The sequence below is a fragment of the Oncorhynchus kisutch genome, linkage group LG17 (assembly GCF_002021735.2).
Source record: "Oncorhynchus kisutch isolate 150728-3 linkage group LG17, Okis_V2, whole genome shotgun sequence".
Classification (NCBI taxonomy): Eukaryota; Metazoa; Chordata; class Actinopteri; order Salmoniformes; family Salmonidae; genus Oncorhynchus; species Oncorhynchus kisutch.
In genome coordinates this window covers 42,221,518-42,236,365 of record NC_034190.2, presented here as the reverse complement: position 1 = coordinate 42,236,365, position 14,848 = coordinate 42,221,518, and the positions used below count along the sequence as shown (strand labels likewise).

Sequence of the window (14,848 nt, the reverse complement as noted above, 5' to 3'; positions counted from 1 at the left end):
GGAACAGATCTTCACTGCGTTTACTACGTTTTAGGTATACAAGTATCTGCACCTACTTCGGATCCCTACTTGTATATCAAGAATCAAGGTAAGGCCCAGGTGCAAACTCTCGAGGTAACAATGTTTATTGTAGCAACAGGGGCAGGCAAAGACAGGTCAAGGCAGGCAGGGGTCGAAGATCCAAGGTAAGGCAAAGGTACAGGACGGCGGTCAGGGACAGAGTTGAGTAATCCAGAGGTGGAGCAACGGTACATGATGGAAGGCAGATTCAGGGACGGGCAGAGAGGTCAGGCGGGCGGGTACAGGGTCAGAGGTCAAAAACCAGGAGGACGAGGAAAAAGAGGCTGCGAAACTATAGGAGCTGACAGGAAACCGCTGGTTAGCTTGAACGAACACAATGAACTGGCAACAAACAGACGGAGAACACGGGTGTAAATCCTATGTTAGCTTAACCATCCCACAGGGGTTCCATCAATCCTGAAGTTTTAAAACCTCTTCAGGAACAGAACCTTTGTTTCAATTTTTGCCTAAAATTACATACCCAAATCTAACTACCTGTAACTCAGGTCCTGAAGCAAGGATATGCATATTCTTTGGTACCATTTGAAAGTAAACACTTTGAAGTTTGTGGAAATCTGAAAGGAATGTAGAAGAATTTAACACAATAGATCTGGTAAAAGATAATTTTACCAGGTAGTTAGATTTAAACATTTTTTTTTTTTTTTTGTACTGTCATCTTTGAAATGCAAGAGAAAGGCCATCATGTATTATTCCAGCCCAGCTGCAATTTAGATTTTGGCTACTAGATGGCAGCAGTGTATGTACAAACTTTTAGACTGATGCTATGAACCATTGCATTTCTGTTCAAAAATTTGTATCAAGACTGCCCAAATGTGCCTAATTGGTTTATTAATGTCTCGCTTAAATGTAACCTGTCACTGTAAGTAATATGCGCTAATGGGATTGTTTGGATGTAATGTCTCACTTAAATGTGACCTGTCACTGTAGGTAATATGCGCTAATCGGATAGTTTGGATTTAATGTCTCGCTTAAATGTAACCTGTCACTGTAAGTAATATACGCTAATAGGATAGCATGTCAAATACTACAACAGTAAATGCTCCCCAGTTAAATGTTATGTCTATGGGCCTATGTCATGTTGGCAATGTCACCAGACCTACACAAAACCAATCAATGAAATTGAGGAATGAGAATCTAGAATAGAATAGAATTTGCATCCCAATGGCAATACTCCCTAGATAGTGTACTACTTTTGGCCAGTGCACTTTGTAGGAAATAGGGTGCCATTTGCTACGCATATAGCCTAAAGTTTGGGAAACCCTGTGTTAACTGACCACCATAGAGTGGTTGTGTTGGAAAGCTATTATACAATTTACTTCCCTCAGATTGGTCGTTTGATTCTGCGAAAATCATGTCATCGATATTGACGTAGTCCTTGCTGCGAATAAGTCTGGAAAAATAAATCATCAATAGAATAGGCCCTAAAACTTATTTGAAATTCCCCTCTTCGACCTGTACCACAGAGGGCGTGCATCTCGCGTCTAACAAACAAGAGGTGGAAAAAACAGGCGCTTTGTCCTCCCATTGGTTCGCAATCCTTATGGGGCGTGATTAACGATAGTAGGGGTTCCACAAAACTAGAAATCACGCAAGTTGTTGTTCATTCACTGCGGGCTGAGCTTAATTCAAACAACCCTGTGTAATTTTTGCTGAGTGCGTCGTATTTTTTCTTTCTCTTTTAAAGATATTGCCTGCGTAAATCAATTTCCTGAGTAAACAACCTACTCGTTAACGGACGCATAGACATTTTCCAAAGTTTCATTGGTCTTCTAGACTCACCGGCTTTTCTCTGCACTCCACAATGGATTTGGTCTGGAGCCTGTGCTTCGTAGGGAGTCTCTGCGCTTGGTTTGCATCTGCAGAAAGACACAGTGTATATTGGAATAGAACAAACACCAAGTAAGTTAAACTGTTTGATCTCTTAGGTTTTTTTTGTCATTCTTATTCATTACTGTTCATTTGTAACAGTTTAGCAAATCCGATTCGCAAGTGCAACAAAGTAATAAGATGCAATCTATTGGCAGCTGTGCAACAAGGTAGTAACATCTATCGGCAGCTGTGATTGTTTCTTTCATGATTTGCTGAAATGATTTTCGGCTAGCTAGTCTACGCACAAAAATGCTGCAGTAGCCTAACTGTTTATGTCTGTGCATATCGATGACTGCAATAGCCTAAACCTGTTAGTGAACTGCATCAATGTGATTGTTCGGGGGGTATTTAAATGCGTTGTAGCCTACTTCCTCAACCGGTTTACATACTGCTCCTACTGAATCTGATGGAGATGCATATATGCAGCTGGCTGCTGTTGTTATTACAATGCATGGCAGTTACAGTATCTTCTTGGTCACTGGCTTCACTACTGCCTGCTGGAAACTTTTCTACAATCTGTCTGTCTACCCGCTTGGAAGGAGTTGGTAGTTACACATAGTTATGGCATTAATCTGATGTATTGATAGGCTACCATCTAAATTACACCACTTTCAAGGACAGATGGTTATGGATTAGGGGGTGCGTTATTATTAGCACTACCTTTACACCAAGACTAGCGACTATTAGTTGTCAAATGTAAAATTTGTAATAATAACATTTCCATTTGAAAGACACAAACAAATGTAATTCCACATTCCTTCGTTATCAACAGGTATCACTTTTTAAATGGATATGCCTATCGTTGCCAAAGGCGTTATAACAGTCACCCAGAGACTTGACCGTGGTAGTAAATTCTCGAGGAGTGCAGCGGAATATGTCCGTGTTGGTTTAAACTTGTGAGTCCGTCAGTGTGGTGTAGAAATATCGGTGGCGAAATCCATTCCCTCTGGTGGCGTTGACGTCTCCATTTTCATTAGGCCGGTCTCTGTCTGTCCACTAAATCACTGGATCTACGATGGGCTGGCGGGACAGTACAGGGAGACAGACATATGAAGGTTCATATTTTAGGTGGCAAGATGAGGAATAATGGTGTAATGAGACAGAGGAGGTAACTTGAAGCCTGCCCAGTAAGTCATATTATGGGAGTGAGATGGATAGCTTGGGAAGGAGAGATTAAAGCCCACATTGTTGGGGTTTGGAGACTACTTTGAATAGATGGAGGTCAATTTGAGTTATGGTGGTTGGGGTGAAAAGTTGGGAACATTTTGGAGGCTGAGATTGAAACACACACTTAGATACAAACACACACTGGCACAAACTCATTCAATCACACATACAAACAAAGCAAACGCCCAATCAATCACAAAGGCATACACTCTCTTGTATGCAAACACATCTTGTAGACACACACACACAAATATATTCACATTCTTACAGTACTAAACTTAGTTTCTCCTCTTGTTGTGATCCATGGAGATCTCCCATAAGGCAATGCCACTGCAGTCATTGTTCTCAGAAACACATCCATGCCATAATCTCAGAGAATGAAGTTACCAGTCCCAGATGTAAGCGTGTTACGTCAATGCAGGGACAACAATGGTCGTCATTTCTGCAAATAAACGCTTAATCCCCACACTTGCTATTTTTACTGGATATCTACACTAAATCTCTCCCTCTGGCAGCACTTAATCTCACATTCGCAGAAGTAAAGGAGAGTTCGGGAAAGAGATGTTTTTTTTTCATTAATTCTCTTCTTTTCTTGGTTTTCTCTCAATCTGTTTCCCACCCTCCCAACTGCTGCTTCGTGCTCTTCTGTTGTTGATTTGTTTGCCTCTATCAGTCTTCTTTGCGTTGATGCCCTCCCTCTCTACCCCAGTTTGTGTGGCCAATCAATCAGTAGTCTTGATTAGAATGCTATAGTTTAATCTAATTGACAACAGACTGATCATCTCAGTCAGTTAGGTGTCTGCGTCCCTATATGGATTAAACTGTGTGTGTGTCCGTTACAGATTCTCTACTATGCATTGGTGTGTATCATGTGTGTGCCTTGGGGCATGTTGTTCTGCAAGATCGCGGCTGCTAGTGAGCGAGCTACCACTGTGGTTCAGTCCAACTAAGATCTGACAGTGCATAGGCTGGGTTGTTGTTGTGTGTGTGTGTGCCTATACGTGTCAACCTGCAAGCTTGATCTGAGGTTAAGAAGGGCTTAATCATTCACATGGGTTCCCAGAACATTGGTTGCTCTATCAGTATGCTTTGCTCTCTGTGTGTGTACGTGTCTGTGTGAAGGGTGTGTCCCATGCGGGAAGCAGTGTGTTAAAGCACCAGCTCCTAAATCACGGACTGACTCACTGGCTCACACACACACACACACACACATTAACCCAGACCTCCATGCTTACACACTGCTGCACTGCATTTCTGTGATTGATGTTAACGTTGTCTCTGGTGTTCTATGCACTTAATAACCCTAACGTTAAGCTATACTGTAGCCTACTCATTCAGCTTGCTCCTTCTCTCGGTAAAGCACTTTTTTTTTCCCCTGACAGAGCATGAGTGAACCTCCCTCTTCCTTCTCCCTGTACCTGTCTCTCCCTTTCTCCACCGCCTCCTTCCTCATTCCCGTTCAAGCTGATTCAGTGGCAGAAAGTTTGTGTTCAATGTTAACTCTTTCCTCACTCCCTCATGCTAGAGTGAACAGTCTCTTTGTTTAGCATATTTTCCACTTTATTTACCTCTTTTCCAACCTAATGGCTTTTTCTCATCACATATTTCCAACGTAATTGCTTCTTCTCGATGCACATTTTAATCTTTTTGGGAGGTTTAATCTTCGTTAATGTTTTGCTTTTTTTTTTGCTCAAATGAGCTCTGGGATAATTTCACACACGACATATCGCTCTATACTGCATATACCGCTCTATACTTTTTAATGGTGTATTTGCATTGAATTAATGATTGTTATGGTAAGTTTCACCCATATGAGTGATTTTTTTGCAAGCATTGTGCAGACAATTTGGCTGTTTTTGTAGTGCTTCCCATACAAATTGGGGGAATTCTCTTCACAGAGTGCCTCACAACAGAATAGTAACTGGTGTGACTGATTGGGGTTCAGAGTGCACACGGTGATGAAGTGCCATTGCCTCTATCAGTCTGTCAGTCATTCTGTCACTGCGGTGGTCTCTGAATGCTGGCCGCCACTCAGGCCTCCCCTCTTCACACGGCTTTGGAACTGCCTCAGGGAGATTCATTCTTCCTCCTGTCTCTGGGTCCCCCTCTGCTCTCTCTCCACCTTTTATCTCAACCTTACATGCTGCCTCTTTTCAGTCCATTTATTTCTTCACCTCCTACTCTCCTTCTCTAAAAGGGGGAAGGAGGAAAGAAGGCTAAAAGGTGTGTACAATTTTTTAAAATTGTTTTTTGTCACCCATAGCCATTTGCCACTAGGCACTTTGCCCTCTTTCTCTCAGCTTTACCTCTTTCAAGCTTTCCCCTCCACTAACCGCCATGGGTTTTTCATTCAACTCAAGCAAATTCGCCCCCTCTTTCAGTTGTCTCACTCTGTATGCTTTTCTGTGTTTTTTTCATGAGGCAATGGAAGTGGTTGAACCAGTCTGAGAACTCTGCTCTGCCACTCTGAAAGGAGTGAAATTGAGAAAAGGTGTGTGTGTGTGTGTGTGTGTGTGTGTGTGTCGAGAAAAAGGGTTGGCTAGCCACATCTTCAGGTGACAGTAGGTGGTGTGCAAGATGAGGGATTTCTACATTGCTTAGACAATTTAGATTGTCTATCTCTTTTCTGCGAAAAAGGGCAGTTTTCCTATTTTCTCTCGAATCCCATCTTTTTCCACCTCCTTTCTAGTTATTTCTGGGAATGTCTCTTCCATCCCCAATCATTCTCTGTTTATCCATCTCACCCAAGTCCCATAATCTTATCCCTAATCTCTGTCTAGTAAATTGGAATCGGAGGAAAACGCGCTGAGATTACAGACTACTGGTAATCTGCTGCGATAGGCTCAATGGTCGTTAGGGTTTGTAGACAGTATTATAGTTGGTAATCATCAGTTAAGCAGACTTTACCTCGACGACCATAATGACAGGTCAGCTGATTTTACTATTTAATTTTTTTCCAATAATCTTCATTGTTTTCTGTCTGGGTGGGAGACAGAAGGTTCTAAATTGTATTGAGTACAGGAAGATGGTGAATCAGGCCAAAGGTTTTCACGGGGGTAGTATGGGCATGTTTCTCTACGAGTGTGAGCTTCCTGGCCTAGTCTTTTCCCAGGAAATGGCATATCCTGCCTACACAATAAACAATACCTTTCTCACACACAGGCAACCACCGAACCCTGTACTAATTACTTATGCTACACACTGAGGAGTTGATTACATTTTCACAGGGTCATTTCAGAAATCAACACAATTTGTCTCCTGCCATAGAGTAATTTGATGAATAGTGATTTGATAGTGATCGGTTGTTTGATAAGGTGTCTTTCTCCTTCTCAATGTTTTTATCACCTTTCAACCCCAAATACTGAGTAAAAAATACTTTCCTGATAAACATATGTAGTAATATGATAAACATGGAACTGTGTGTGTGTGTGTGCGCAGACTTGTCCAGCTACATAATCATTGTCTTTGCGTGTATCCATGCATTTGTAATGAAGTGTGTAGGAGAATGTGTGTATGGAACTCCATGGGGCCAATTATTGTCTCTGAAAATGGGGAATTATCTGTGTAATGTTGTGTAAATAAGGGTCATTGTGTGTTTGTCCTGTTGAAATGGTGAATTGGCTGGACTTTGGTTGTTAACTTGTTCCCACAGCGATTGCACGCATATTGTCACTCGTCTACAGTATGGGCCACTCTCTCACTCACACACTGCTCCAGTTACTAGTGCCCCCTGGAGGTAAAGATGTGTAATGTTGACCTCTGCATTGAATAGAACATCTCAGCCAAACATACTTGTACAGTCTCCATGCCACTGGCAGACAAACAATGGTCAATGCTCACAGACTATTACACTCTCGGAGGAATTCATTACGCTATACGAGGCTCAACTGAGCGAGGATTGGGGAAATAAAGATTAAAAAACCCACTTTTTTTTTTTTTTTTTTATCTTGCGGAAATCGATTTTCCTAGCACAGATATTTGCCTCTTGATAAATGTAATTTCAGTGGTGACCTTTTTGGTCAGGCTCTTACAGAAGTACAAATGACTCTAAGGACTGTGTTAGACAGTTGGAAAGAGCACACCTATTCATCTAACTCCCGCGGTTGTCCAAGATAAGGCGATTATGTTGCTGGTGGACTCTGGGGTTACTTTGTTGGAGGGAAGGAGTTAAAATCTTTGGCCAGGGGCACTGTCAGAATGAACAATGGACAAAGGTAAGGTGACAGAGAAAGGTGAGATTGATGACAGAAGTCAACACAACCCAAGAATGAACCTGCGCCTCTGAATATTGTGTTAAGAGGGAGGGGCTAAGAATTGGGCCATTCTTGTTTCTATTAACTGTGCTAGCCTCTCTATAAACGGTGGGACACAAACTCACATGTTTGGCATTCCAACAAGGCCAGCTCTGATTGGTTCGGCGAGTACTAGGAGCAGGGGAGGGGTTGGAATGAAATGGGGACCTATTAGGCTTATTGAGTGATGAAAGACAGACAGGGAGAGGGTGGGGAGACCTGACAGAGATGGATGGATGGAGAGATGAAATGAAAGAAATTTAGCTGTGTAGAAAAAAACGTGAACCAGCACTACACCACAGCCGGACTTGTATTTCAGAGTGGCTCTCAATCTCTTAACTGTTTTCCAGAGGATACATTCAGAAAGAAATGCCTCCCCTTTCACCCATGTCTTTCATCTCTCTTTTTTAACAACTAATTTTCCCTCCATGGTCTTATGCGCGCGCACACACAGTAATACCCCCTCTCTGTTTTGGAACAATGGACTCAAGGCCCCACCCTGCCCTTTTTCCCCCACTCCCGTCCCCCTCTCTGGGCCTCGGTGTCGGCTCTAAGCCCTTGTATTAGGCAGAGTCTGGTGCCGCTGAATGGACCCGAGCTCAGCCGTTGCTCCACCCAATAATCCGGGCTTGGGCGAGCCGATTAGGCGGCCTCCGGCATTCCGATCCACTCATCCGATGGCTCTAGACTAACATGGGTCTCACTCTATCAGGGTGAGTAGTCAGGTTCTGATGGTGATGTTCAGTGGTGCCACAGTGGTCAGGTGTTGTGAGCTTGTCAGCTGGTGGAACCTCATGTGCTTTTAAATAGACTAAAACTGAACCTCAAAGCAGGTGATTCTCCACACAACATCCATCTCTGGGCTTTTAAATGCACGGGAGCAGCCCCTCACTTGCTGGCTGTGTGTGTACAAGACCCTCTGGTGCTGACTGCGATTGCCCAACCTTTGATCCTGAGTGAGCCCTCCTCCCCTCAGAGGTTCCACATTCCACAGGGCGGTAGAGTGCAGAGATGAAAGTGGAGGTGAAGAAGAAAGCAAAACACTGGCCAGAGATTAAAGTAGAGCGATTTAGGCTCCTGCCCCTGAATACATCAATAATTCACTCTGGAGGAGAGGAAGAGGCTCAAACAGTCTGGAGTCTAATTTTCACTAGACACAACACAGACAGACACCGACGCAGAACAACGACAGCCATGGCTGGCTGTCTGCTATCGATGTCATTCGTTATCCACCCTTATCACTCGCACATACACACACACACACACACACAGATTCCTCAGCAGACCCAATACACACACAAACATAGTTGCATATCTGTCATAGTTCCACAAATCATCCATAAGCAGAGAATGTTACCCCCTCCCTGTAGTCATTTCTGCTCAGGCGCTAAACGTTGATGTCATTAAAGCTGAGCATCCCAGGAACAACAGAGTATTAATCAGCTCTGTAACCATAGTGAGAGACAATTCAGGCACCATTTTCAATATGGACACTGAAAGGAAGAGAGTGAAGCTGTTTTAGTTTGCCAGAGTAATGGTGACAATGTTTTACATTGTTAACTTTTCAGTCAGGCATTATTTGAAGTGCCTTTAATCAGTCCTGAGTGCTGAGGACCCTTTAATGCCAAGGTGTAGAAGACAAAAGCCCCTGGGATAATTAAACTATTTACAATTAATAAAAGGGCCCCTCAGGGGTGTGCATTCATCCCCCTGTTCATTTTGGTTTGTGATATATTCCATCTGGGGGTGTGAATAGTACCACTGTATGAAACGGTGGCATTTTGATGAAGCAACTGCAACACTCACACACACAAAGTTGAACACAGATCAAAGCCATTTGCAGCTAGAGGCCCCTGACCCTCTTATTCACATGGCTCCCCCCTTCCCCTCGCTCCCAGCCTGAGGGGGGCAGGGTGGGGGGAGGGGAAGCATAATTACTCAACCCCAGGGTGACTTAATACCCCTTTTTATGTTTGTTTTAGTTGCGGCCACTTTTGATGAACACATGGGATGGGGGGGGGGCAGTGTGTGTGCGTGCTCAGTCGTGTGTTTGAGGAGGATACTAGGTCAAGCACAGCATACAAACATGTTTGCTCAATAGTATTATTGATTTAGCTGGAATTGTGAGTGACCACTCTACAGTAGAACTTGTAAACAGTGTGTGGCAGCCAGACAGATAAGAATTAAACTGTCCTAGAGCACAGCCAGTGGGAATAATAATTACTGGCACTGTGTTTGCTTAATATGCTACTATTATGCAGCTAAATGGTAGTTTGCATGCTTCATTAGAATACGGAGAGAAACAGTTGCTCTTTTGACCGGCCTAACACTACTCTTGTCACAGTGCCGTTAATCTGGTCATCTGCATTGAGAGAAAGCAGTGAAGCGGGGAGGCAGAGAGGGTTGTGCTGGAGGGGGGGGTCAGTAGGCACTAGGGGCTTGGAGTGTGTAGCCACAGCGTCTGTCCTTTAACCAGGGGGTCCACCGGCAACAAGCAACAACACCAGCCAATGAGCGACGGGGCCTCTCTGTGCTCGTGTACTTTGATCGTTACTCACACATATGGACATTGTCACACCAGAACCCCCCCTCCCTCCGGAACACATCCCAAATGTCACTTGTTGCATACATCACGGGGTGTAGCTGGAATTCTCAACAAAAAAAAACAAATCACATTGGAGCCATTTTGGCTCTAGGGTGAGTTTTCATTGGCAGATGTGCAAATACCCAACCCAGGGCTATGGAGCAACCAGAGCTCTGTGGTGTAAAATGGGGTGGATATAACACGCCACACACTAGCTGGCTTTGTGAAAGTACCCCAAGTGCAGAGTTGCACATGTATTCATTGCAAAAGCAATAACATTCTATCTAAGACACGCATTCAGTTGTGAAAATATTTCAATCCGGGTGAGTTTACTCCACTTCTCCGTTACTCTGGGAACCCTGGTGATGCAGACCGTTTCAGGCAGGAGGAGATGGTAATGGATCTTGAGTAATTGAACACTTGGTGGTGGGGGTGTGTCGCTAGATACTGCTCCCTCCAGGTTGGTGTGTGGTGATGGATGGGAATTAATGCATGGGAATTAATGCATATCTCTGTGATGAAGAATGACAGTAAAGAAAGGTAGAGAAAGAGGAGGTACCTCCTTACATGACACAAACTAGGTCCAGGAGAGATACTTGTGTAGTGTAAAGAGACTCTCTTTAAGAGATATGTCCCACACTACCACCGGAGGTAGTGTGGTACACATCTCCACAACATACTCCCCTCCGAGTGGAACAGTGTAAAGACGAGCGTTTTCCCACACCACACATCCCCCTAAATAATGACCTTAATTTTTTTCTCTGTTAGCCAAATGGAAAATTTAAAGCTTTTAAAATATCCATACATTTGTGAATCATTACATTAATCAAGTTCGCAACACTGTGCAATATGGTTTAGATTAGAAGCTCCTGTATAGTTTGAATTGCTACCCTTATTTTGTTTGTCTATATACTATGGCATTTACATTATGCTAATAGCTGCACTCACACATAAAGCACGAATCACATCCAAGGCTAGTAGGGCAGAAAATGTGCAAATCCGATGTTGAAGAAAGAGATCTCACTAGACATATTTTACAAATGTAAATCCACCCTAGGACTGCTGTTGTAAAAAGCTAGGAGTGGAGGGAGGAGAGGCATGCAGACAGTCTGACTGCTTCCCCAGGGGGAGTGTGGCAGTAGACAGAAACAGACAGTGACCAGAACTGTGTGTCTGTCTGTCCTTAATGAAAAGGGGAAATGTTCAGGAGAGACCTGGGCTCCTCCTATTCCTGCCTCTCACTCTTTCGGGCGACAGTGTGTTTGTGATTAGGCGTTCTGCAACCCTTGTCTGTGACGGCCTGGTGTGTAGCTCTGGCTGCAGTTTAGTGTCGATACTCATCTCCCGGCCCGGTGTCCTGACTGAATGCTAATAATTTTCTGTAAACATCGCTGGGTTCCCGGGGGAGCCGGGATCAATGTGCACTCAGGATTAGCTCCCAGCACAGCACAGCGTTTCTGCTGCTGTCCACAATCATCCATATTTATGCACACATCCTCCCAGCTCACTTCCCCACTTAGTGTTTTATCCCTGCCTGCTGCTCATGCCTCTCCATCTCCTCCATGATTTCCCCTGTTGAATCCGGGGCACACGTCACCGGTCGATACATAATCACGAATTTGGTAGTTGTATTTTAAGCCATTGCCGTATCCCGATGCCACTTGTGACTCGACTAACCCCCTCCGTCCCCCGTTGTTCTTCGCTCTCAGGTTCCTATGGGACGACTATGCGGTGGAGGTGCGGCTGAATGACTACCTGGACATCGTGTGCCCCCACTACCCGCTGGGCGAGGTGGCATCGCAGGATGCTGAGCGCTACGTGCTCTACATGGTGGAGCTGGAGGACTACGATGCTTGCAAGCCTCAGTCCTACGACCAGATGCGCTGGGAGTGCGGCCACCCCTTCGCCCCCCACGCTGCTGAGAAGTTCTCTGAGAAGTTTCAGCGGTTCACCCCCTTCACACTGGGCAAGGAGTTCCGCCAGGGAGAGAGCTACTACTATATCTGTAAGTGTCTAGCTAGCAGGTAGTCCACCATTTTTTTTATTTATCCATGTGAATAAATTCTAGAGAATTTGGTAAGAGAACTTAAAGGGACAAAGTCAACATTTGTTAATGTTTTCAGACCCCAAACGTAGTCTAATGCCAAAATGAGAGTGGGGTGAAATGTCACTTTTAAATCAGGAAAAATGTGATGGAAAAAGCACTGCAGATGATATAGAAGTGTATACAGTAAAGTTTGACCTTATGACCCGTGGCAAAGCATCCAGGCAAACAAGCCGTCATCTTGAAGGCTTATGTTAGCATTCAGTGAATGTTGGCGTGCTATGTTGTGCATTAGTGCTCACATGCTAGCTAGCAGATAGCCGATGGCCAGTCACCCATAGAGAGGCGATGCCGTGACCCTGAGTGTGTTGTAATTAGATGGGCGACGGGACACACTCCGCCTGCTCACAGATGGCTGCAGGCCGCGTGTGTGTCCATGCGTGTATATTCATGTCTGTCTGTCTGTGTGTGGAGGTGGATTAAGGCCACATGGGAGGATAAGTGCATTAGTTTGTCTGTAATTAACGCTTGTCTTTGTTCCTTCCCCTCTCCAGCCAAACCTCTGCACCACCACGGACAGGAGTGCCTCAGGCTCAGGGTAGACGTCATAGCTGCTGATGGTATGTTTCACTGCCCTAGTGGTTGGGTGGAGAAGTGCACTGTATAGGCTTTTGTCTGCATCCCATAGTGAACTACTTTTAACCAGGCCCTGGTCAAAAGTAGTGCACTATATAGGGAATAAAGTGCCATTTGGAATGTAGCCTTTGTTTGATGATGATTTTTAGCTCCCGGCTGCAGTAAGGCAGAGTGATTGATTGTTATTTTTCTCATCCAGGATCTCAAGAGGCCAGGGTTTCAACTGGAAGAGCTGGAGCTGGGGGTGGAGCACACAACGTCTCCAACAGACTGCCTGCAGGTATGTTAATGACCAAACCATGGACCAGTTGTACTTGACCCTAGGACTGAAAGTTTGGGAGGGATGATACTTAAACATATATTTCAGTGGCGATTCTTCATTGGTCATGCTTTTCAATCCAGGACTAGGATTAACCTGTGTCTGGGAATCCGGGTTAACATACACTAATGTATATTCTCTCAATATAGATGACCCAGTGGTAATCCTTCCAGATGTCCAGAAAAGCGTGCGGACAAATACAGCGTTTTCGACAGCATCCTTCTCTATCCTCTCATTGATGGTGCCAGTCTTATTATTACTGTCGTTACAGTGAGACTGAAAGAACTGCAGATCCTATAGACTTGGAGGGACTACAATGAAGTTGGTCTGTGGGGAACCACAGACGCAAGACAGTTCTCAAAGCCCAAGTGCTGGTCACTGGGAGAGGGACACTTTTAATGTTGTAAATACAGATGGACACACATTCACTAAGTGTGCTGAGTGAGACTTTGGTTGGAGTTTTGTGAGGAGGCGTTATACTATCTCCTTTCTTTTTTAAGATGTCAGTATTTCCTGGACAGATGTTGTTCTCTTTAACGTTAGTATTTTTATTTTTTTTACACTCCTCCAAAAAACATCATTCGTTTTGGTAAAGTGAGGAAGAAAAAATGAAGAGTAACATAAACTGGAATGGATGAAGAGCAATCACTGAAGACAAAGCTAACGGACTTTCCTATAATGGACAACTGTTTGTATTTAATATGAATTTGTATCAGAAAAAACAGCATTTAGTGCATCATCTTCTCTAACCTTTTGAGCCAAAGAATACAGTGATCCTCTCTCCTGGATCTAACTATTCTATTCCAACCTTGACTATTGTGTACTGTTAATTGTATTGGTATTGAGTGGCACTAAATGTCCAAGTGATTATTTCTCTATGTAGCATCGACAAAAGCAGGGAATGTGTTGGCTAACTATCAATGTTCCTGTGCAGACTCGACCATGTGCTTCTACAGCACTAACCAGACAGCACAACAACACACTATTCAGTTGTCCAGTCTGACTGAGGCACAGACTGACTGACACCACAATGCAGACTCCTAAAGGGAGACTACATGGAAAGGAACAGTGTGTACATTTTGTGAAAAAACATGAATAAAAGTTTGCTGCTGAAAGATGAACCTAATATTGTAAGTTTATCAAATGCTATGTTTACTAATGGTGAGCTCTCTCTGAGAAAGGAGTGTCCACACGAGTGGGAGAATGAGTGTTTCAGTGAGAAAGTGTGCGAGGGAGAGGTCAAACAAAATGTTAAATCTGCAAATGGCAAACATATGTTGTGTGTAGCAGCGGAAGGTTTTGTCGGATAATGCACTCGTACTGTTTTAAACTAGATCACTCAGACTGATCTATACTAAGCACAACACTCGCCAGTGTTTCACTATGTAACACTGTTTGTTGCATCTAACTTCAATCACTAAAAAGTCAACCAAGTAAAAAAGGAAGACCTTTTATTCAGTTCTGATTTTGATTGGACCTCATTAACAATTTGGTTGTACTTTTAAATTTTCAGGTCTCCAATTTTCAGGTCTCTTTCAGCATTTTACAATAAAGCAAAGATCTTGGGAAATTCTACTCCGGTGAGATTATAGGACTACACCCATTGAAATCACAAGACACGGCACCAATCTTGGCTGCCAAGCTCAACTAGACTTCACAGGGTGGTTTGAACGTCAGACACAACGGTATATGACTAACATTGAGTCAATCCTTTTTGTTCTTAGAAAACGTGTTACCTTATTTTGTACATGTGGTAGTAAAGTGTATTATGTGTGTGTGTATATATATTATATAAAGAACCCATTTGATAAATGTGACATTTCCATGTGAAATAAAATATATTTTTGAAAACGAGA

The 14,848-nt window shown here is 43.7% G+C and overlaps 1 protein-coding gene across 1 annotated transcript; it reads left to right on the top strand.

Annotated features, from left to right (window-relative positions):
- Nucleotides 1-1,665: 1,665 nt before the first annotated feature.
- LOC109907693 (ephrin-A1) lies at nucleotides 1,666-14,848 on the top strand. Its single transcript, XM_020505811.2, has 5 exons — nucleotides 1,666-1,980; nucleotides 11,703-11,998; nucleotides 12,592-12,657; nucleotides 12,873-12,953; nucleotides 13,142-14,848. The coding sequence occupies exons 1-5, from the start codon at nucleotides 1,883-1,885 to the stop codon at nucleotides 13,264-13,266; spliced, it is 666 nt and encodes a 221-aa protein (XP_020361400.1). The 5' UTR covers nucleotides 1,666-1,882; the 3' UTR covers nucleotides 13,267-14,848.